Source organism: Ambystoma mexicanum, chromosome 5q (assembly GCF_040938575.1).
Source record: "Ambystoma mexicanum isolate Mex_15411 chromosome 5q, UKY_AmexF1_1, whole genome shotgun sequence".
In the NCBI taxonomy this organism is placed as follows: Eukaryota; Metazoa; Chordata; class Amphibia; order Caudata; family Ambystomatidae; genus Ambystoma; species Ambystoma mexicanum.
In genome coordinates, this window is record NC_090933.1 from 718,672,799 (window position 1) to 718,697,524 (window position 24,726).

The 24,726-nt window shown below is 42.9% G+C and overlaps 1 protein-coding gene across 1 annotated transcript in view; it reads right to left on the bottom strand.

The window, feature by feature from the left end:
* The window catches only part of TRPA1 (transient receptor potential cation channel subfamily A member 1), a 1,301,026-nt gene that overhangs the window by 792,506 nt on the left and 483,794 nt on the right, over positions 1-24,726 (bottom strand). Inside the window, exons 11-12 of the mRNA XM_069621203.1 lie at positions 13,003-13,172; positions 12,733-12,897 (exon numbers count right to left, since the gene is read on the bottom strand). Coding sequence (XP_069477304.1) covers positions 12,733-12,897; positions 13,003-13,172 — 335 coding nt within the window. The remainder of the gene's footprint in view (positions 1-12,732; positions 12,898-13,002; positions 13,173-24,726) is intronic.

Below are 24,726 nucleotides of genomic sequence, written 5' to 3' on the forward strand. Positions count from 1 at the left end.
CCTGTAAACAGATCCCGTTCCCCAGCCCTGAAGAGCGGTAGAATACCCAATGGGTTAGAGAGTCATTACCCACCCCGTCACAAATCTATGCCGCCCCAGCCACCCATAGCTCCGATGCATCTAGGCTGTGCCGGAGATGGATCCGGCCTATTTGGTTATCTGATTAATACTAGCCATCCATTGTCTGAACGTATACATTTATTTTCTTTTTGCATTGAAATGTTTATGGCGTAAACTTTTTCCTTTCTCTATTAAATCTGTCTTTTTAGTTTTTATAAATACATTTTGTTTTCAAATTTAAAAAATATTTATTTTATTTATTTATTTGCATTTGTATAGCGCACCTGCAGCCCAGAGGCATTGTGGCACTTATTACATGAAGTGTATACGCATTTTCAGTTGGCAAGGTTACATGTGACCGAGAGGTCTCTTAGTTGCAGGTACAAAATTCAGCAGTAATACATACACACAGTTTAGTCAGACATAAGAAAGCAATTGAATGGTATTAGACGAAGAGTTGTGTTTTGATTGCTTTGCGGAAGGCTTGGTGGGACTCAATCATTCTTAGGTTGGGCGGAAGGGCATTCCATTGTGTGGTGGGTAACGTGGGAAAGCTAGATCCGCCTGCAAATTGACTCATTCTTTATTACGCGGTCCTTTTTATTATGTATAATAACACACAAAGCTTGTTAATTTTTTTAAGTTATTTTTTTGATACATGTATCACTAGATAGATGAACCACATTACATTTTTGACACACTGTAAACATTTTAAGAGATCTTTACAGCTTAGGTATTGAATCTGGTCACCATTTAATCATTGCACTTGCGATTGTTCAAATACATTTTCAAAACAGCCGACCACTGTATCTATTCCGTCATTTGACTGATAAAGAATATACAGTGCTGACCACAGGTAATGGTTTAGATTCTCGGTATGGTGGTATAACGTACATACTTTGCGATGCTTTCCACATATTCTGTTAAAACTCGGCATATGTGGGGTGTTGTGGGAAGTTTGCCAAACTGTCAAATGCAGTGTGCACGTCCCTCTCCAACCACAAAGCTATTGTGAGAAAACTGAAGGCACTCCTACATCTACTCCCCAGGGATCTTCTGGTCAGGTGGCCAGGGAAGGGCCGTGGTTTTTGGAACCCGACCCTGGGCTTGAACAAGTGAGGGAGGATCACCTAGGTGAGGGGTCCTTTGGGATTGCAGAGAGGGTGCCTGAAGGCGAGACATGGTATCCCACTTCACTAACACTGACCTACCCTCCCTTAGTCTTCATGGGATTTTGCCAATCTTATCCCATTTTACTGTGTAGTTTTCCACAAAATACTAAGAAGAGGAAGAGGCTGCTAAGGTACTGGGATGAAGAAGAGCGGCATGGAGGCAGCCGGTACTGAAGATCAGGCATGTCAGACTAGCATATTTAAGGTCAGACATTTGCATCTATCCCCCTTCACCTGCACCCTGTTAATAATGGTAAAGAGTATAAAAGGAGGAGCCCAAAATCATACAGAGAGGGAGAGGAGAGGATCCCCGGTAAGTCAAGATGCCGGCAACGATCCCAGGAGATCTGCAAGAGGGTCTTTGCAGGACAGGGAGCCCTCATATTGGAAGGTGAGCAGCAGATGCTGCCATAGAGAAGAGGAACAGGAAAAGCAGTCCACGTCCAAACCTGGGTGCAGCTGCAGAAGCAGCCGGGACCAGAGCGGATGTGGACTGCATGTGGAGCAGAGTAGAGAGGCCAGTATGTGTGTGGATACATGCCTGGGGAACTGGCAGCCTGTTTCCTATTTAGGGAGAAGATCAGCTGGAACAGTGGAAGCCGCTGGAAGGAGTTGCGAAGAACTGCCAAGTGTCAGATGATACCGTAGAGACCGGAGCACTCCGAAGGAACCACAAATAAGTAATGGTCCACGAGCACAAATAAATGCTAGATCCATTGAATACTGAACTGAAATAAAGCTGCTATTTAAGTAAACTACGATGTGTTAAATAGTGATTGAACACTCTAAGACAAATAGAAATATCAAACGGCACACTGCCTGTAAATTGCAGTATGAACAGAACTAAAGTCATGTCAAAGATTGAAGAGTTGTTTTGAATATTACCAAAGATAAAAAAGGCTGTCAATTATAAGTGCAATTGTGAGAAAGATTCACAAGTATATGACAAGACAATAACTGGAATTAAAGAGTGTTACAAGGAAGATAAGTGTGGAAAGTGAAAGCCCAAGGCAGAAGAGCCTATGATGGGCCCAACAGCTTTGGGGAGATTAATGGTTGCGCAACCTGTGATGGGTAGACTGTGTGGTCTGACAACTGTGCCTAGACCAGGAAGTCTCCTGCTGTGAAAGTTCCAAACATCAAGAATCAGGCCAAAGAAAAGTATAAGGTTCCTGGTTGCGTGACTTATGGGTAGATCATGTGGTCTGACAACTGCGCATAGACCAGGAAACCCTGAATGGTGAACAAACTGTAATGAACTGTGAAACAATTGGTGAAGCAAACCTGAAGGTGGGTCAAATGGACCCAGTGCTTTCTTTTGAACTTTGAGTAGATGAAACCAACTGAGCGCTATGTTAAAGCCTTGGGGAAGGGAATCCTGAGATTCAAATAACCGGAGAATGCTGTCTTTAGGAAGGGAGTCTCAGGACCTCCGTTTGGTTTGAACTGTGCTACATTTCAACATGGGGAAGGGAATCCCAATACCTCCTCTTTGAGTGAATTGGGTATCCGGTGATTCCATCAAATACAATGCATGGAATGCAAAAGCATGGAATTCAAAAGCCTTGAAAAAATGCATTTTTTTCGTAGGTAAAGTTTAGTTTTATTATAATGGGTTTTAAGGGGTAAAAAAACAGGGGTGGGGGGCAGACCCCATTAAAAATAATGGAAATAAATGCATTTTTTTGATGCATTTTCTTTCGAGGCTTTTGCATTCGATGCTTTTGCATTAAATGATATCACTATAACCCTTGAATTGTGGTACATTCGAACTTGGAGAAGGTCATTTCAGAACTTGACAAAACACTATTGAAGTGAACCTCTATTGGAACTGTAATGAACTTGAGATAGGGAACTCAAGAAAAACTCAAGCTGAAAGTAGCTTAACCCTTTTCTTTTGCACACTTATATTTTGCTGAGAAGATTCCTACACCATGTTTATAGTTGTGAGGGCAAGCATAGGTTTTGACACAGACAGACTTTTATTTTTGGACTTGCAAACACAGACTCCATTAGTTTCTTTTTGATACGGATAATTCCCACTATAGTATAGGCAAAGTTAGGCGTTACACCATCGTGGTCATTAATAAAGTATATTTTCGTACTGCACATCTTTTATCTGTGTCATCTCTCATGATACCATGCCTGTTTCACACTATCCAGTGTGTTACGCCATGGGCCTGTGGATCAATTTTCGCCACCATTGTCCGCTTGGGACATGTATCACTGGCATACACACAGTGAAATGTTTCCTGAGCGTGTATATGCTTACGCAGAAATAATTTTAACCATAGAGTAGCCATTCAATATCAAAGAGTATGTTTCTCTATGCTTTGATCTCGAGAACGCTCCACACTAACAACGAGTGCATAACGGTTAGGGATTCTTTCAAACATTATCACTGCACATAGGTTCCTGCTCCTGAGGGGTTTGAAACAACTCGCGGATGCATTGTCGGGTCTTAGCTCTAAGGCCAGCAGTGTATAGCCAAGCGCATACTTGCTGCATGTGATTCAAACTGGCGTATCACGCATGTGCTTCCCCTTGACAGCCCCCAGGCTCATGTATTTCCTGATTATGCGCAGCACTCCAAAGTTAGGCGCATATGCTTTAGCAGGTATCAGGACACCATCCTTATGCAGCTCTGCATAACTAATGTTAGAGTGTATTGTATTGTATTTTTGCAACACCTCTGCATTCGCCAGCCTAATGATCGGAGAGACGCTCACTTGTTTAATGAATAAACTAGCTGATATTTGGACTAGTTTGTATTGTTCGGCATCCCCGCTCTAGGGGCAAAAAGCATCTGTTTCAAGATAGTGTCACTTTAAGGTCCATTCCATTGAAAAATAGTTTATCCTAGAAGAAAATGTCAGCGTGTAAATGAAATACTCTACTGGTCCTGGCGTAAGAGACTCTCTTTGCAAACCAAGTGTTTTTACCATCCAGGGCGGTGTTGTCGAAATGCCCTACATTGTCGCAGTAAAAGGGGCCTGCCGAGAGATGCATATCCAGGGTATCGTGGCCATAATTTAATAGGTTCCCTATATAGGCCCTGTAGGCCTACATATTATCACTCTGTCTTATCATTTGGTCGCCCAGCGCCATGTCCACCTGGTTGAACATGGTGGCTATGGGATAGGTGATCGTGGCCACTCATGCTGTAGCCGCAATGCCAGTCCCATTCATCTTTGTTATTTTACAGGTTAGATGCAGCATCATATCGTTCAAATCCATATACATGTCTGTAGAGCCTTATACAGAGAATTCTAGGGGGGGTAGCGCTGATAGTGCCGCTAGAACCGAGACCTCCATGAAGAAACTGTTATCAATACTAGTCTGGGTCAGAGGTACGATAAAGAGAACACGTTCCAAGTTCACCCACTCTCTGAGGTTCTGTGTAAGAAGGCATTGTTCTTTAAAAGATATCAACAACCTTGTCTTTTTTAGGGATAACTTGCTTCTTCTTATTCGGCTGTCTGCATCAGACCCTCAATCTCTTCCTCTTAATGCTCCTGCATGATCTATAAATGAATCAAGATTTGTCCTTGCCCTCCTTTTTCTTTTTGGCGAGATGCTCGGCAACCACAGTTGTCACACTTCCCATAACGTTGTTTGAAATATTGGAGGCAGCCGTTTTCATGTGCGGTTTAGCTCATTCGAAGCCGTGACATAGGAAGAGCATTAGGCATCTGAAGAGATTTCTAAAGATACCGTTGAGCCCTGCTGTTCATTACAGTGCTTCCACTAAAATACAGCTGAATGCTTTAACCGGCCTGGTTTATGTAATAGTCCATATAGGCCCTGGGTCACTGAAGCCAGTTTTTCTGTATTTAAATGATACAAACTGTGTTGTTGTCTCTTATCTGTACGTTGATGGTGTTGAAATGGTTTTTACACATGGTGGCGTAATCGGGTTTGTTGTACTGAATGTTCACAATATCATCGTTATTCCCTTTATCCATGGTTGAAAAGTAGCGGGCATAGTTATCCTCCACCCTTTGATATTCCAAGATATCACTGTAAAGCAGTAAGCTGTTAAAACACCTGTTAATGTTAGGTATTGTCCCCTAGTTCTTCACTTACAATGTGTTGCACGTTTCCCACTATGTTACGCAGTCTCCCTGTTGTTGAAAACCTTACAGATGCATCTGGACCCTGCAGAAAAACATTTCGCTATTGTGGGTCTAACTGTAATGTCGTATGACCATACTCGGTTATGGTTGATACAGCTTGGTTGATCAACCTGACAAGCTCCTTTATATTCGGGTAATACCCCTCAGTGAACGGGCCCAACCAGAGTCTCAGTGGTTTGTTCATTTGATATGATAAACAGGTCCTCCCCTTTGCCTAAAGTGTCCCTTGAGCAGATGTACTGAAATTCAGTGAGCACCACTCTCTATTGTCCCTCAAAATGTATGGGTTTGGCCAGCTTAATGAAGTTGGACATCCTTGTTTTCCTGGGGAATGTCTTGGCTAAATCGTTGCTGGGTAGTATAATGTGTTGACTGCATGCCTCGCCCGTTATACAACTGTGGCCTCTAGAGATGCGACGGCCAACCAACTGTTGAATTTGTCAGGCCACTCCAGCCATTTGACTAGATATTTGGCCTCATTACGAGGTTGGTGGTAATCCGCCGGGGCGACAGGCTGGTTGCTGCTGACCTGGAAACACTGAATCTGCTGCCTGACTTCCCAGTGCCACTGGTACATTACAAATCCTGGTGGAGCGGGAAGTCAGGTGGGGGAATCGGTAGGACCCGATTCCCATTTAGTTCCATAGGACTCCAAGGGAATGAAAAGTCAGAAGCACTGGTACCATTAGGAACAGTGCCAGTGCTTCCGTAAAAAGTCTGCCTGCAGGTGCTGTTACATCCGGCAGGTCTGACCCTACCGGGTGCAACGGCCCCTGCAGGTAGACTCGTAGTGTGGCAGGCCGGAAATAAGGGTGCCAGTAAGCTTACCGGCACCCTTGTTTCCACACGACCTAGTAATGAGGCCCATTGTTTCCTAGTTCTACACTGATTTGATGTGAGATTTTAACTTTTGTGTGGTTTGAGAAGTTGGCAACAAGACTTCTTACCTTTCCTCCCATGTATCTTTTAACATGTCCAGGACATCTCTTGTTCCCTTCCACGTAAAAGCTAAAGAGAATATCCCCGGGAAGCTTGAGGGGTTTTCTTGACTGCAAAGAGGGCCCAGGTGTCAGTACGTCCCAGTTCTTTCCATCTGTCTCCACTACCTTCTGTAATATCCTCATCAAGGTTTGGTTGAAGCGGTCTGGAGATGATACTCTGATGTCCTTAAGGTTTAAATATTGAAGATATATTTTGCCTCCTGCATCCAGTGGGACAGAAAGATAGTACCCTGGTCCATGAGGATTTCTTTGGGAAACCCTACTCTGGAGGGAACTAGTAAGTGATGTTTCCAAATGTGTTGCATAGTATTATTATGCAGAAGAAAGGCTTCTGGATAGTGAGTGGCATAGTCAAGGATTACCAGGATGAAGCAATTCCCAATTTGGAGGTTTCTAGGTTGTCGACTATGTCCATAGCAGTTTAAGAAAATGGGACTTAAATTATGGGTAAGCACTGTAAAGGGGTGGGAGGCATAGGAGTGTTGCCTGTTTTCTGACATATCTCCCAGGTGGATATAAAATTAGGTATTTTTTGGGTTCTAAGTTTTTCCTATTCCCTGGTGAGCTGCAGTGAGATGGGAGTGTGCCAACTGTAATGCAGTCCGCCTATAACTTCGGGGCACCAACAGTTGGGTTTGGCATACTCTATCAGGTTTTACATAGCCTCTATATAGTAATCCCCTTTTTAATGTCAACCCCATGGTGATTAGACATCTCTCACCCAGGGGTATTTCAATGTCTTCAGTAATTTGTAGGTCACACCCTATGGACTCAGCTGTGGCGACAGTGAGATTTGTGGCCTTAGTGCTTAGTTTTGCAAATATTATGGGTCCCCGACTTCTATCAGCTGGTATAGATCCCCCTCTGACACCATTTGTGGCAAGTCAGAAGAAGAACACAGACTTTGAAATGACATATTTCAGGATGGTTTATTAATGTAAGAATGATAAGACCTTACTTTCCCTATAACTGGTCCCTACCTATTTTACTACCTAAGGTATGTGTCAGTCAGTTGTAGGAGGCTAAATGAAGAAGCCCAATATCAAAAACTTCCCTCACTGTCACTACCACTTTGAAAACTAACTTAGGCTCAGAGAATGGCTACCTTTTCCTCAGGATACTTCTAGTATCACTCTTTAGAATAGTGTATCATCCTTAAATAGTTTCTTATGACTTCTTTGATCAGTTTCTGTAACTCTCCTTCTTCAGTAATTTAATTTACGGATCTCTTATACGTTTTACACAATTCTAGTTGTGATTCTCAAGATATATATGAATACATGTGTTTGTGGAGGCTGTCCTCCTTGATTTATTATAGCGCAGTACGCTTTGATCTCGGTGACCTTGGCTCTGCTGTACTAGTTTTGCCTTTTCCCAGGGTATTATTAGCATTGATTCTTCGCTATCTTTATTCAGCTTTTCATTAATGTGCTCTTTTGTGTTATCACATTCTAAGTTCATCAGGTTCAAATTAAATTGAACTTCTTTTTCCCTTTCCCCAGGGAATTGGGATCACTGTTTTTTTCTCTTTCTTTTTTTAGATTTTCAATAATCCTTTCTTTGATATTATCAGGCTTTAACTTTACTTGTTTCAAGATCAACTTCATTGCATGACCAACACTGAGATGAGTTGGCTGTACCGCATAATGATTCCCTCCTCGTCCGTCCTCCCAGTTACCTTTTTGTCTATGACACAGAACGTCTTTCGGAGTCTGGTTCCTCTAAATCCTTCTCGCTTGTTCGTAGCTGCCAGTACCTTTCCTTCATCGCACTTGCTTTTTCATGGTCCCTTCTCTCTTTCTGGTTTTGCATCTCTTCTCTGTGCTTTTGCTTGTTTGAATTTGGAAATAACGGGTCTGTGGGTGTAGGGGGTTCTGATACGTCTGGTCGAGTGAGTCTTGGTGATTCTTTAAACTAGGTAAGGCGGGCAGAATTGGAAATTTACCTGTGGGTGATTGTGAGAGTCTTGAAGGATATCCTTTCTTTTACGTGCAGCCAGAGTGCTACTCTGTGGGCAGCTGAGATGTGTTCTCACTTGGGCAAGTTAAAAGTGGCACAAAGGGCATTATTTTGGATAGTCTGGAGTTTCTTTACGTTTTGGGCCGAAGTACCGGCAAACAGTACATTGCAATAATCCAATAAGGTGCCCACCACAGCACAGGCAATCGTTAAGCAACTATCACTAGAAAGGGAGGGTCTGGCCACATTTAGAAGCTTTGTAGAGTAGGCTGCCAAGGATGAAATGGCATTCACTTGCCGGGTGAGTAAGAGAGTTGCATCAGGTAGACTCCAAGAGTTTTAACAGCTGCAGAGACCGGGCCCAGAGTTCCATCCATTTTAAAGGCTGCTTACTTGGGGCCCAATTCTTTTTAGAACAGCTGAGGGGTCAATGATGAGAAGGTCAGTTTTCTCATCATTGAGACAGAGGCCATGGGTAGCCATCCAGGCTTGGATGGAGGTCTAGGTAGTGCTCGGCGTAGCATTGTCTTTGATGTGGGAGCCAGAGAGGAGGAGAAGGATTTGTGTGTTGTCAGCATAGTTGGTGTAGGCTATGCTGATGGAATCAAGAAGGTCAAAGAGGAGCTTGTGAATATATTGTAAAGTGTCTGCGAGACACAGGATCCTTGGGGTACACCACAGTTAATAGAAGCCAGAGCCGCAGAGGCATTCTCTGAAAATACACTCATTACTCTACCTTCAAGGAAGGAGGCGATCCAGGATGCTGCTTCCTGTAAAAAAGATGCTGAGGAGGTAAGGTGGCGACAAATGATATTATGGTCGACTAAGTCGAAGGCTGCTGACAGATCTAGGAGGAGCAGTAAGGAATGTTTCCCTTGGTCCCTAATCCCGTCCATTTGTTTTTTGAGGTTGAGGAGAGCTGACTCAGTGTCATGTCCTGGGCGAAAGCCAGATTGGCGGGTCCCTAGGATAAGGTTTGATTCTATATGCTGTTGTATTTGAATATAGGCTGCTCCAACAAATATTTTGAATAGGAAGGGGACTGTGTTAAGGGGCCGGTAGTTATTGGGTGAGGCTGTGTCAAGAGTATTTTTTTACAAGGGGCATAACACAGGCGTCCTTAAAACTGGAGGGAACAACAGCAGTTGAGAAGGTGGTGTTGACATCCGTGATAAAAGGCGCCTGTGCTGCAGCACAGTCTTTGGCTAAGGGTGCTGGGCAGATGTCCCCTTTAAAGCTTGATGGTTTTAAACGTTTTAGAATGTTTAGGGTTTCTTAGTTGGAGATGCTGTGGAAGGTGAAGAAGAGGATCTCAGAATGGTTGGTGATAGGCATGAGTGTGGCCTGGCTGGAGTGGGTGAGGCTAGCTCGTTTGGCCAATATTTATTTGTTAGCAGTTCTAATTTCTGCAGCATTGCATCCTGTGCTATCACACCAGGCCTGGTCTTTAGTAAAGGAGGAGGCTTGGGCAAATGGGGCTTCCAATTCCCTAAAGATGGAAAATCATTATTTGGTGTCTGAGTTCACTTTAGATTTTAGCATTGTATGTGGAAGGTTTGGTATGGATTATCACTTTTTTTAATACTAGGGAGAGGTTTGAAAATGTTAGTATAGCAGTTTCTGAGGGATTCTATTTCCAGTGAATTTCTGCAAGTCTTTTTTAGCTCTGAGAGCCGTTAAGTCCTTTGTGTAACAGGAGTTGAGGTCAACAACCGGTTTGACTTTTTTTAGTGTTAGCGGGGCGATGGTGTCAATTGCATTGGCCAGTGTTTTGGTGTATCGATCTACAAGATTCTTAGCGTTGGAAGTGAAGAGCTCTGGTTTAAGGGTTTCTAGGAAGGGGAATAGGCTGTCTTTTGTAAATTTTCGGGAGCTACGGGACAGAACAGGAGGTCACAGCTTGGTGGGTGCAGTGTCAGGTGGGCTGATGGGGATGGAGAAGGAGATGACATGGTAGTCAGACCAGGGGCAAGAAATATTGCCAATGACAGAGATGTGCCAATTGAGATCGGCAAGCCAGTCAAGGGAGCAATCTTTGTTATGCGTGGGGTTGTGGATGCAGTGTCAGAAACCTAGTGACCAAAGAGTTGGCTAGAGAAGTGGCAGGTGAGGTTGTTAAGTCCTATGTTGAGATCGCCGAGGAGGAACACTTGTGAGGACGGTTTTAAATTACGACCAATAGTGTGAAGTAGATCTTCTTCAAATAATAATGTGGGCCCAGGCGGACGGTAGACCAGATGGGCAGAGATTGTGTAGGTAGGGGAGGTCGACAGTTTCAAGGATAGGATGTTGCAGTTGTCCTTTAATGAGGTGTTGAATTGTCTGAAGTGTAGGTGGTCTTTTACTATTAGGGAAACTAGTAGCAAAATGAATCAATTAATCTGTTTCAGTAGGCTGGTTATTCTCACTGAAATGGACATATTCTTTTTAAATAGGATAATGGCATTTCTGCAAAGGTTCTTCGGCTACATCTTGAAGTATGAAGGTGTCTGATATTTGAGAGCATTGCAGGTAGCTCATAATGCATACAGCTTTAGAGACTTCCCCACAGGAATGGGAGTCCTTGTCCCCTACGGGGAGTCTCTCCCAGTGAGGTCCCACTTCCCTCTACCCTTAAGGAGGGTATAGCGGAGCAGGCTCACCTCCCTAGCCTCACAAGAATGGGCATCCTTTTGTAATAAGGGACACATTCCCTTGATTCATCACACAGCCCACTCCACATCACCCTAGACTTCCTCATTGCCCTACATTTCCACACCTCATCCCACATCACCCCAAACATCACCATTACCCTCAACATCCACATCGCCCTTAACTTGCACATGTCCCTCCTCGCCAACATTTCTCTCCATTTTCAGGCCACTCTCAATGTTCAAATCCTTCTAAACTTCCACATCACACTAATTATTACCCTTCAATTTCACATTCTCCTCCACTTCTACATCCCTATTTATTTTTTTATTTTATGTATATTTGTATACAGGAGGAACAATGCTCTTTTGATCAAAAAAGAATGTACAATAGATAAGAAATCAGATTTGATGAAGCAGTGAGCTTCTTACAATGGGGTGAGTTTGAGTGACATTCTGACCAGGCTGTGGATTGGAGTAAATTGAACAGTCACCGGGGACAATGCATAAGTGGACATGCATAGATTAAGGACAACCTACATTGGACATGTTTAAGTGCAGGAAGGCGCTACGGCCAGCTGTACTGGGGATGAGACCATGATAGGGGCAACATGCTCGCCTTGGAAGCAAAACGACACTGATCACCACAGGATCGATCCCCGGGTCCGTGCTTAGAAACCTCTCGGTATTAAGCGAGTTATAAATAACATAACATAACATATAATATCATAGCATATCGTGATGGGTGAAGTACTACAGTGGAGGCAGAGGAATTGAGAGAGAGAGAGGCATGTTAGAGGTGAGAGAAAAATGTTAGCTATTAGGCAGTTGAGAGGTAGGTTACGATGGTTACTCGGAGGCAAGCAGGCAGGCTTTTAGTTTGTTTTCAAACAAATCCATGTGGACGGTTTCTCGGATGTCTTGGGGAAGAGAATTCCATGCAAGTGGAGCAAGAAGAGAGAAAGAGCGGAAGCAAGAGGAAGCACAGAGACATCATCCACGTCCTTATAACCTTCATCATCCACATCTCTCACTAAATGTACATAAACCTTTGCCCCTGCTAGCACAGTCTGTCAACCACATACAAACACCATCACGTTCCTAGAGGTAGAGCTGATGATGGACTATACATGCCCAACAGTCCTGTCTGGCAGAGTCAAACAGGAATCTACGAGACATATTCACACATCATCTGAAAATGGGCCAGTAGGAGATATAGGGGGCCTGTAGGTACCCAACGTTCCCTTGTAGATCAATGTCTGTTTGCGCATGTATTGTTTAACCATGAATAGACTGCATCAGAATTGCTGCAGGTGGTCATCAGTAACATAATGTCATCAATTATATCATCACAATAACAATATAATAGCTATGCAATATTTTAGTAATACATACATTGTTTAACATGTAAAAGGTTTTACTAGACACCAAATTAATGAGGCTGCCAGAAACTATCTTGTATGGAAAATAATGCAGGTATAGGGAATAGAATCCCAGCAGGTGCAAATGAGGTTGTGCAAACCAAGATGGTATAGACATAGAGAAGGGATGACCTAACATCCAGAGAACATATCCATTTTTAGAAAGTGCCATAGAAAGCAAACACATCAGTATGTGTAGTCCAGGGTGTGTACATTGGTGGTGGTCTGGCTACACATCGCAAACCGTTCATGTTTGGTAAGTTTCAATGCTTAGAGCATTGCTGTTTACTGCAACCCAATACGAGCGTGTTGCACTTGATTGCACTATGCAGACAGTATGCTTTGTGTTTTACCTCAGAAGGAGGGCACCCCTTTTCAGAAGCATATTGACGATCTTGTCGTGTCCATTTTGTGCGGCCATGTGAAGAGGTGTCATTCCTGTTTCATCGCCTTCGTTCAATAATCTGGCGTCAGTGACATCACGGAGAAGTCGCAGGCATGTATTAATCCGCCCATAACTGTAACAGATTGACAACAAGCCTGGTGTAAAAGCACGCAGTGCATATGGCAGCCGAGTGTCTGATGTTCATAGCCAGTGTATCCTGGTCGGCGTCATTACTTACCAAGCTGCGAAGTGCAAGGGTGATCTTTTGTCTTTGCTTTTGGAGTAGAGGGAGACATTTAATCCAAGCAGGTTATTAACTGAGCCTGGTACGCCCTGCCTGCACGCATAATGCAGAGGTGTGCAGCCATCGTAGTCTTCATCGCTCACCAGTGCTTTCACAGTGTCTAACTGGTAAAGGAAAGACAAACAATGTTAAGCCCTCCTTCACCAATAACGATAATTCTAACATGTGCAATTGTGATACAGGGTTGACATCATTTGTTATAATAAAAAGTTGTACACAAGCAAAACACGGCATCACTTTAGACACTGTAATATGCAAGCCTTTCTCTTCATCTATAAAAGCCATTTCATCTGGACAGGGTGTGGAGGGCGCTGCACTGTCAGCTGCAATATATGCGTACTGTTTCAATCGCTGTCAGGCGCAAGGCCACAGACAATGGCCTAGTTACTCTTAACAGTGCCCTTTGTAGAGCACTCATTTGCCACAATTTTGCCACACCATAATCACAACACCCTCAAGGTTTCTCGGCCCCATTATTGGAGACCCAACTATGAAAGCAGTGGTCAATGTTGAGCATTTTGTATTCCTTGGCCTGATTACACAAATTAGTCATGTCATGTTATTGTTAATCCAACCAAAATGAAATACAGATTGTGGGACTTTGATTGGACGGTCAGTAGTGTTGTGTTCAGGAATACAATCATGCGTTTTCGTTTAAATATTGTGCCCATTGGAGAAATTACCGGGATTCGGAACATGGAAAATAAGGAGACTACTTGCAGCTAATATTGTAATTCAGTGTGTTGGGAAGGAGACCTGAAAGCATGTGTTGCAGGACTGCACTGTTACCTACGATCGCAGGCGCAGATTATTTCCCTTTTCGGTCCCTATACATTTGAATCCCTCTGGCATAGGGTATGGGCCGAAAACCTACTGGCATTGACCATAGCAGGGGTGATATTTATTAATGAAATTGTAGTTTGAACAATGACATGGTGTAAGGATGAGTAACATTTTATCTGATTTCATATGCGATTGTTATACGTTGTGTAACTTAATTGTGATAAAAGAAATAGTCAAGTACTATATTGATTCCATTTTCAATAAATTAATTACAACAATATTCACAATAAGCGATGCGTACGTATGTGGCCTGCACTAGCTACAGAGAATTAGGGGTATTTGGGTAACAGCTGGTGGACTGTGTCTGGTCTTTAAAGATTACAGGGATGATGTGAATTTCATCATGTCAGTAAATGAGCAGAAACCCATCTGTGCCCGTGCTTTCAAGATAGGATGTGTTACACCTCAGTGTCTCCAACCATACCATGCCACTGAGAGTTTGCATACAAGGTAAGTGCCTATGGATAACCTACCACATGAAAGTGTCCAAAGAAATAATTCCTAAATTTGGCAGTGCAACAGATTGCCTGGTGGGGCCAGCAGTGATGGCCTGACTGAGAGGTACACAATCCCAAGGATGAGTTATTTCCAATGAAGACATTTCAGAGTTGTATAGCTTGAGACCCTGGCCCAGAACTGCCATATTAGGAGATACTAGTCATGAACAAAAAGACAACAAATACTTCTGGGAGTGCCTCAGCTTCACTATTAATAGCAGCCTGATGAAAAGGTGTTCCTTCAGAAATGAAAGAGAGGCACAGTGAAATAATAAGCACAGTTCACATATGTAAGACATCAAATCATCATTGTCCAGATGTTATTTTATGTTGAAATAATTCTATACTGGTCTAGATAAGCACTGTGAAGTTCTAACATTCATGTTATCATTTGAATGTTAGGATGTGAAGGATATTGCGATATTGTTTTGTTTTACTTTTGTATAATATGTGTAAAGTTTATTGTGTAAACTAAATCACAATAAATATTAAATTAAATTAAACTGTGAAGTTCAAACAGCTTGTCTAGAAGTCAGTCCCCCACACTGGGTATCCACACCTTACTCTGTGGACGAAGAAAGGAGTAGGGAGATGGTAAGATGATGGAAAAGAGCGTGTAAGAGAACCAGACCTAAGGAGGTGTGATGTAAAAGGGGAAGATTCATTTTTTGTGATACTGTGATTGCATATAGGCACATTGAGGTGGACCATAACCCAGTATTTCAGAGAATAAACAGCATATTATTAACATGTTTTTATTATATATTGTTATAGTGGGAACCAAGCCCTGTATCAACAGAGCATTGTACAGGTTATAGAGGGAAACACTGGTAGCAAGACTTTAACAAGTCATCGTGTAAACATTATTAGTAATGATCCAAGTACAATATATGAATGGGGGAGTGCACAAGATAGCTGTAATCAAGGTTACAACAAGATATCGTTGGAAGAGCCATATCTTCAGTTCTTTCCTAAAGTGAAGGATACTTGGAGCAGTCCAGATTGCATGGAGTTCCAGAGGAGCGGAGCATAGCATGAGAAGAACTATTTCCTAGTTATCCTCTTCTGAGCCAGTCTAGTTTCCAGTCTGGAGATGGTCTTACTGTGCCATTTGATGTTTTTAGTTTGGCCATCAGGAAGACGAACATACTGGAGCTGGTTGCCTTGTAGGTGAGGTATGCAGTTATAAACCAGATCCTAGCCAGTATGAGGAGCCAGTGCAATTTGCACAAAGTGGGGTGATGTGGTCAAATAACCTAGAGCCAGTGATCAGGTAAGTAATGGTGTCAAAAGAGTCACTTTGAGGGGATCCTGGTGAACTGACAGAAAAGCTGCAAGGAAGGTGTGACCCCCGTCCTTATGCAAGATCGCTAGGGCCTGCACAACTGTTCAGAACTACTGGATTGGGAGGAAGGGCTTGATCTTGTGAAGTAGAGGGATCTGACACTAAGCCATCCCAGCCTTTTTCATGATGTGTTGAGTCAAACCTGATGTTTGAGTCCAAAAACCCATCTTACTCTGTTTCAAAGAGTAATAGGTGGTTAACAACAAGTAATGTACGTCCAGTTTCCCAGATACATTATGGTGGCTTTATACCCAGACTTACCATTATGTTTTTCCCACAGGCAAACATTGAAATAGTAATTCAGGGACTGACAAGCCTGGAACCAAAATGTAACCTGGTCAAGAACAGACTATGTCGAAGGAGAATGTCAATAGATAACAAGGAGGAAGGAAGGGCTGCTATGTGTCTGCTGACACATTCAAGATTATGCATGCCTGGCATTCATAAGTGTGAGAAACTTGCATAATCTTAATGTGCCTTTATTCCTAACCCACGACGTCAGCTCACCCTGGCACAGCCAAGGTCAAAGCCAGACCCAAATGTCATGTTAGAATTGCCCCCAAATGGTTATGTGAAGTGCAGTAGGTGCCCATACACACTTGAGCACATTGCCAAGGGAGTTAATAAAGCTTGAGGTAGATCAAAGCCTAAAAAGTGACACAATCACCTTTAGGCCTGTCCTATGCTGGGTAGGACTCTGGTCCTCACCTACCTTGGGAAATTATAGGGACGCCCTATGGGACCTCCTATGACAGGATGCAGGCCGTGGTTATCCATGGTGCATGCACATAAAAAATGACCCCACAGATCAGGTATTTCCGCACCTGTGTCATAACCCTCGTAGCATTACAGCAGTTTTGAAGGCTACGCTTAACTTAGCACATCACACTTTTTTGTGTATTAAGGTTACTGCAGATTGCAGTAACCTACCTTCACTAGTCTTTACATGTGCTGTAAATCAAATTATGCATATGAAGCTATTTGGATGAGATGGCCACTGCGCTTATGCAGACATTGTTCTTGAAATTACGCTTTGGTTTCTTACCGTTAGCCTATAACCAAATGGCATGGCAAGTACATGTCTCTGATATGTGCCCTGTATGCTCCCTTGAAAGAGAATCAGTTGAGCATTTTCTCTTTTTTTGACCAAACTATACTCAGTTGAGTTCTGCTTTTCTAAAGCTAATACTGAGTGAGCACAAAGTGAGACGGGTTCAAGATGCACTTTGCTTTTGTAAAATTACCAACAAAAGGAATGCAATGTTTGCAGTTGTTTAATTCCTGTATAAAGCTTGGCTTGTTAGGTCAAATTGCATTGATTTATGATCTGGAGGTTATTAGTTTGTATGTTAGAGCTTTTTTTGCACTTTAGTTTTTATGGATTTTGTATGGGGACTTTATTGCTAAGCAAAAATAGTGAGCCTTGAATTTGAAGCTCTTTAGAAATGCTGTGTCATTTTAGATTAATTAAATCGCTATATTTATGATTTTACGTATATGTAATATTAGTCTTCTGAGGGATCACCACATGTCTGTATTAGGTATTTTATGATTGTGATGTATGTGTGATTTGTAAGTTTTATGACATGCGTCGAAATAAACTATTATAATTATGAACTTCTTGTAAAAAATCTAATTAGCAAATGTCTTACAGACATCCTCTAAATTGAGCAGAAATAGGCAATATGAAATATTTCCTGGCAGTAGTCTTCTTAGTAGCCATGATTCCCGGTGTGCAGTTTCTTGTCAGTTCTTGGTAAGACCGGTGGAATGCCAGACATTAAGCACCCTAACACTTTCTACTGGGATCATGTGCAGTATGCAACAGTTGGGAATAAAGTAATAGTGATATTGGGAAACAGCTTTGCATCCTAGCCCCAAAAAAGCATATGTTCTGAGCCTCTAGTTCCTAAACTAGGGATATAGCCATGAATGTACCCGTGGTCTGATCCATGGTCCAGAGACAGGGTATACCATCCAGGGAATGGATTAGAGGTACACCAGAAAAAGAATCCACCGACGTGCATTAGTTGTTTCAACAGATTACCATTTAGAGTGGCATAAAATGCATATGTTATTCTATGAAGGTCTCTACACTGCACCACTCACCACAGAAGTGGTTTATTGGCACTGGTATATCTTTCTTATAATTTGTGTTCCATGCCTCCTCACAATGCATAGAGATTGAACAGATTCAATTGAATAAAAAGACTATGGGCCTCATTACTTCCCGGTGCCACTGGCTCATTACAAGTACGGGGCCAGAAAGTCATGCGCCGGTAATTTTGTTAATCCCCATTCCCATAGAGTGCCATAGGACTCTACGTGAGTGGGGACATGGAAGCACCGGCACCGTTATTAACGGTGGCAGTGCTTCCGTGACGAGTTTGCTTAGTGTGACCGCTGCGCCTGGCAGATTAAGACCTGTTGGCACAGCGGCTCTGGCAGGCAAACCAGTAGTTTGCCGATCCAGAAACAAGGGTGCCAGTGAGCTTACCGGCACCCTTATATCCAGACCGGCAAACTTGACATGACTATGAGTGGCAGAAGTGGGAGAAGTGCCCCAGAAGGTCCCAACATTGCTTGTCCACTGCTGCATCAGCTGCTCAAAGGTTTATCAATTATCTGAGCTCACAATGGACAGCTTTGCTTGTCAGACTTTAGACTTGATATGCGAGATTTCAAGAGCAGACATCACAGCCACCCCTGTGAGGTCTGTGAAATAGCTTTATTATATACGGGTGTATTGTGTGTGTTTTGTTCAAGCTGGTATGTGTGTTACCTATGCTCAGGAATGTTACTGAGAAGTGCACGCGTAGTTGACTGTTCAGCCCGGGCAGCGGAATGGCAAGAGTGTTTACTTCTGACCAGGAGCAGTTGGTGCTGAGATGGTGAAGAAGGTGCTACTCTCAGGGAGCCTCGTTACCCACAGCTTCATCATGAAATAAAGTCTTTCTGAGTCCTCACACCTTACTTTGTTACAGTGATGATGAGTACAGAGAAGCCCCCCCAAGAACCAGTAACCCTTTAATGAATGCACAGGAATTGCTGCTGTGGGTCCCGACGTATGCTGTGGAGAAGCAAAGGGAGATTAGCCTGCCTCGGCGGTTCGCTGAGAGCACCCTATGAGCCCCACAACATACTGGAGTGCGCTGGGGTCTGGGATGGGTGTGGCCAGCCGTCCAAATGGCAAAGAGCAGGCAGAGGAGAAGCAGCCAATATCCTGGTGCCAGGCAAGGGGTGTGAGAAGTCGGTCCACTTGATGCGAATTGGAAGCACTTAGCCCAACCCTGTCTGGAGAGGTGAGGCGGAGAAGTCACTCCGGGTATTGGCAGGGGAGCAGCATGGTGAGCGGCCAGGTCGCCACAGACAAGCACTGGCAGAACGCACCGTGTTCAGTACTGGTGGCTTGCTATACCCACAGTGTTGGAAGATCCGAAGTAAGCATCAAGGGAGATAAGGCCCCTTGAAAGGGAGAGAGCAAACAGAAGAGAAGGAGGGCTCACAACTCTTAATGCCAGTTGGAAAGCAGTGGCCATTTTGCAGGTCTTTTAAATAACCTTTACAAGCAGATTGCTGTTCATGTCACCCACACCACAAGCTAAGGGAAAATGAGTAACCTTCCACCTCAGTTTTTGCCTGGGCAAGGTGAACCACCCATAAAGTGTGACATATGGAGGACTTCCAGGATTATGTACTGGTCAGAGAAAATATATAAGGGGCGCCTGCTTTTAAGTCTGTGGTCTATCAGGCAATACAATAAAGCTAATGAAAATTAGACCATCCAGACCAGAGATAACAACTGATTACTCTTTCAATTTGTAATCGTTAGATATTTATTTTGCAACAATCCATATATCAAATTACACAATGACAAATATATTCATATAAAATATGGCTCTTTGAACTTAGAACAAACACATCCCTCCAAACAAACTTCATTCACAACTTCTTCATGCATTCATCACATTCACAAACGATAGAAAATGATATTTTGTTCATATCACAATAACAATGGCAGTTAAAGCATTTCTTAGTTCAACACTTGATTGATTTATAATGTGTCCATCTGTCAACATTCAGAGGATAGAAAAACTGTTTGTCGACATGTTTCGGTTGAGTTCTTAACATGGGCAATGAATTCCCTTTGTGTATTATATTCAACCTTCTTCAGGACAAGAGACGATCGCCAAATCCGCGTGGTCTCACAGAAAAGTGGGGGTGTATAAGGCAAAGAGGCCTTGTGTCTATAAAATAAGGAAAATACAAAAAAAATGTCATCTCTGTTTCATAAAAACCCATTTATTGAGTAACATCTAGCTAATAGAGCTGTGTGCGAACCGGCTCACCTCCTCTGATTTTTTCAGTGGCTGGCGTGTCGGTTCAGTGGAATAAATCCCGGCATGAAAAATCTCTAATAATGAGCTTCACGTCGTAAGTCCTACAAAGTAAGGGACATATAAACTCGTAAGTTTATAGAAGGAGTATAGCATACTATTAGAAATTAACATTAGTAAATCGGTGCTCACTCAGTTAGAGTAGTGGGGATCGAAAGAGTGCCCGAGCTGTGGGTTCAATCAAGCTGCAGGGGAGGAAACAGAATGGACAGGGCTCATAAATTCAAGTGCTCCCATTTATACACCCATATATTGCGTTACTATTATCACAATATAAAAAGCTTGCTTTAAGAGTTCTTGTAAGTGTCAGCTCCATAGAATAGAAAAAATGTGGTGTACCCATAATAGGGAGGCAGAGACCCATGAGTCTACACGTCTAAGCCTCAGAATGTCTGAGTGTCTACGGTGAACTCTAACTCACTCGCAAAAAATGGAGAAATGATGCTTACTTCTTTGGTTCCCTGTAATGAATCCCTTGGGAAAGAGTATCCGTTGCTGGTCAGTCACAGATAGAAATGTCACGAAGCTGTAACAACAACCACGGTGCATGGTTTCAGATATGGAGCCAAATGAGCACAGACTGGCATAGGCTATATCTGCTATTGTTTACTTACTCAGTGTTTTCCTCGGCTAGGTACGTCAATGTATGAATCTGTTGGCGCTCCTCCACTAGTACTCGCGGCGACCCGGCGTACGTACCAAATAGCACCATTGGACGCGCGGCCGCTCGGAATTCTGGTCCGTGTGGTATGCGGCTGCTCGGCATTATGGACAACGTAGTTCCCGAACTCTGGCGGAAACGATAACTGTCTCCACAGGCATGTTCGTCTTGTGAGGTATACACACAATTACCGGACAGTTCCCGGATAACGACAGCGGTAAATGTGCTGTCTGTGGCAACCGGCCACTGTACATAGTCACTGAGCGTGATGGAAAATTAAGTCCCAATTGCTGGTGCCTGGTTGATAGAGCTGGGCATTGTGGGATATATGGTCCCAAGGGCCTCAAATATCCAAAGGCCTCAATTGCTGGTATTTAGTAACCTGAATCGTAAAACCTCACCTCCCATGTCACAGGGCTATGAAAAAAGGCTACAGATGAATGAAATAGTCTGATACTCATTTTAGGCAGCCATAGTGTTATGTACTATTCAGGACATTCCATTCCACCGAAATATTTAACTCATGACGGACCGTATCTAAAGAATAGATCCATTTCTGTTCCAGGCGGTGTAGGGCACTAGCCATATCCCCGCCTCTTGATTTGGTGCATAGGGTTTGTAATACAAACCACTTGATGGCTGTATCTTTATGATGAAGTCTGTCGAAGTGGTCCACCAGAGGTTTGTCAGCCGTATGGTTTCTAATGCACGAGCGGTGTTCCCCAATACGTATTTTAACCTCTCTTGTGGTTTTTCCAACGTATAGTAACTTACACGGACATGAGATGACATAGATTGCATTTTTTGTATGGCAATTAGTGTGATTCTTCATCGTCCATGTGTTGGTCCCATATTGAAAAGTATGTTTGGTCTCAGTAAAGGAACATACACTGCAGTTCCCGCATTTGTAATGTCCAATAATGGGTGGAAGTCCCCATTGGTTCAAAATCGAGTTCTCTTTGGGTTTTTCATAGTAAGTATGCACCAACTTTTGTCGCAAATTGCAATTTCGTTTGAATGCAAACATGGGTTTCTTTGATAATGTACCTGGGTTCTTGATTAAATCCCAATTCTTATTGATGATTTTCTTGATAGCATTGCTGATAGGATTGTACATTGTGACACAGACCAATCTCTCGTGGGTCTTTTTTTCTTGACTCTGTAGAATGAGAGCCCTGTTGGTGTTGGCTGTTCTCTTCATATTCCTTTTTACCAGTTGCTTAGGGTAGCCCCGTGTATCCAGTCTTTCTTTGAGTTGTGTAGCGTGTGTTTGATAATCGACCCTATCTGTGCAATTGCGTCGAATCCTCAGGAATTGCCCATGTTGCAGATTAAATTTCAGACTCTCCGGATGAAAACTTGAATACTGGAGTAAGGTATTCTTGTCTGTGGGTTTCCTATAGAGTGAGGTGACCAACCCATTCTCTTGTTTTTTAATCAGTAGATCTAGGAAACTAACTTGATCCTTGTTCCATTCAATGGTGAATTTTATATTGGAATCGCACGTGTTGAGCCACTTGTGGAAGGTGAGTAGAGATGTATTGTCACCCCGCCATATGATGAATATGTCATCTATATAGCGGCGCCACATCTTTAGCTGTCCATGCGGTTGTGTTTGTAGGATGTCGTCTATGTTTCTTGATTCAAAATTGGCCAGGTATAAATTGGCCACATGTGGGGCAAAGGTGGCACCCATACTTACCCCTTTTTGTTGTTTAAAAAGCTGTTTTTGAAGAGAAAGAAGTTCTCTGTCATTGCTAGTCTCGAACACTCTAGTATAAACCCTGTTGGTGGTTTATGTGGTTTACTACGTGTGTCGAGTACTTCGGCTAGTACTTCTAGACATGCCATTTGAGGAATAGACGTGTATAATGCTTCCACGTCCATGGTGACTAGCAGATCCCCTGTTTCTATTGCGACATCTTGAAGAATTCGAATCATATCCGTAGTGTCCTTAATGTATGAAGGCATTGCCAGGACAAAGGGTTTCAGGAAAAATTCACTGTAAATGGACAGCGGTTCCAATAAAGAGTCTATCGCTGACACGATTGGCCTCCCTGGCGGATTCTCAAGGCTCTTGTGCACCTTGGGGAGAATGTAAAATGCCGCTTTTTGGGGGAATTTTTTGTTCAGAAATGTTGCCTCGTTTGAGCAGATCCATTCTTCTGTCAGGGTATGTGTTGTTAGGCTTTTAATCTCTTCCTGTAGTCGAGCAGTGGGATCTTGGTCCAATTTTTTATATGATCTCGTATCATTGAGCAATCTCGGGCATTCTTTATCGTAATTAAGGCTGTCCATAACGACTATCCCCCCGCCTTTGTCGGCCGATTTGATAGTTATATTTTCTTGGCTGCTTAGATTTCTGAGGCTCACTCTTTCATCTTTTGTCAAATTTTCTGTGCAATAATTTTTCTTCTTTAGACTCGAGAGCACTTGTTGCGTCACTCGGTTCTCGAACGTGATAATTTCCGGCGCGCAAGTATGTGCCGGTGGATTAAAGTTTGACTTCATCTTGAGATCAGTAATGTTAATATCTGCTGGGTCTTGATCTTTATCACCCATATTGGTTTGATTTTGATTGGGTATATATATTTCAAAGAAGTGTTTGAGCCTAATATTACGGAAAAACCTCTGTAATTGTAGCTCGATGCTGAAAGAATCAGCTTTGGTCACAGGGACATATGATAACCCTCTCGCCAGAAGGCTTTTTTCTGCAGGACTCAAAATATATGAAGAGAGATTAAAGATCGGCAACGTATCTGGATTCACTGATTCGAGTACCATTGCCGGGTACGTACCCCCTGTTGTTGAGGTCGTTGTCGTGGTCTTCCTTTCGGGCCCCCTCTGAAAAACCCCCTTTGTTGTTGTGGGAAAAAGCCCCGTCCTCTTTGTGGTGTCCCAGATGGGCCTGCTAAAGAGGGATCAGATCCGCTAGACGAACCAGATGAATTGGAGAAAGTCACTTTCCTATTACGTCTCGGATTCTGATTCGGATTCTGAGGTGGATTAGTGAAGAATCTTTCTTTGAGATACGGATAAGTTTTATCTTCCTTGTAGCCAGCAATATCTTTTTGTAGTTTAAATACTTTGCGATCTAGAGTCAGTTGTTTAAATGTCTTAATCTCTATTTCTAGATTTTCCAGTATCTTTTTTGCGTCTTGTATATTTTTATTATCCAGAAATTCTTTTTCCAGAATTGCTAGCTCATCTCCCTGTTTTTTTGTTTCCTCCTCTGCAGTCTCGATTATTAATATAATCCAGTCACGAGAGCAACGATTACCGACACCACTAAAGTTTTTTGAAATTTAGGGTAAGTTTCTGACTTGAAGACCTTCCGGAATAATTCCAGCCCTGAGATATTCAAGAATCAGTTTGCCGTGTAGTTCAGTACGGGTGATCTTTTTCTGCAAAATTATTTCACTTTTGTTTTGTTCACCACCTGTTGTTGTTTCACCTATCTTTTCTTTTGTTAGCCATGCGGGTGTCTCTAGGAGTTTTTTATAGTGATCATCTGAGAAAGAAAAAAGGTGCACATTATCCATTTCTTTGTGAAACCTTCTAAAGACTAATTAGCCCTTTCAGCTGGTTTGCAAAGTTAAAATATTTATTTATGTGTTTACAATTTAATCACACTATGGGCCTCATTACACGGAAGGCGGTAAGGGTTAACAGTCACCGGTAATGGTACCGGTGACCGTTAACTCTTACCGCCTGATTACGAGGTCCCTTTGCGGGTTGGTACTTTAACGCCTGCTTTAGCAGGCGTAAAAAACCAACCCGCAAAGGGACCACGGTGTTAATTACGGTACCGTAATTAGCACCTTCCCCATTCCCATTATGCCCTATGGGGCAAAAATGGGGAAGGGCAATGGAGGAAGGGGGAATTAACGCCTCGCCAACCTTGGAATAGGGCGG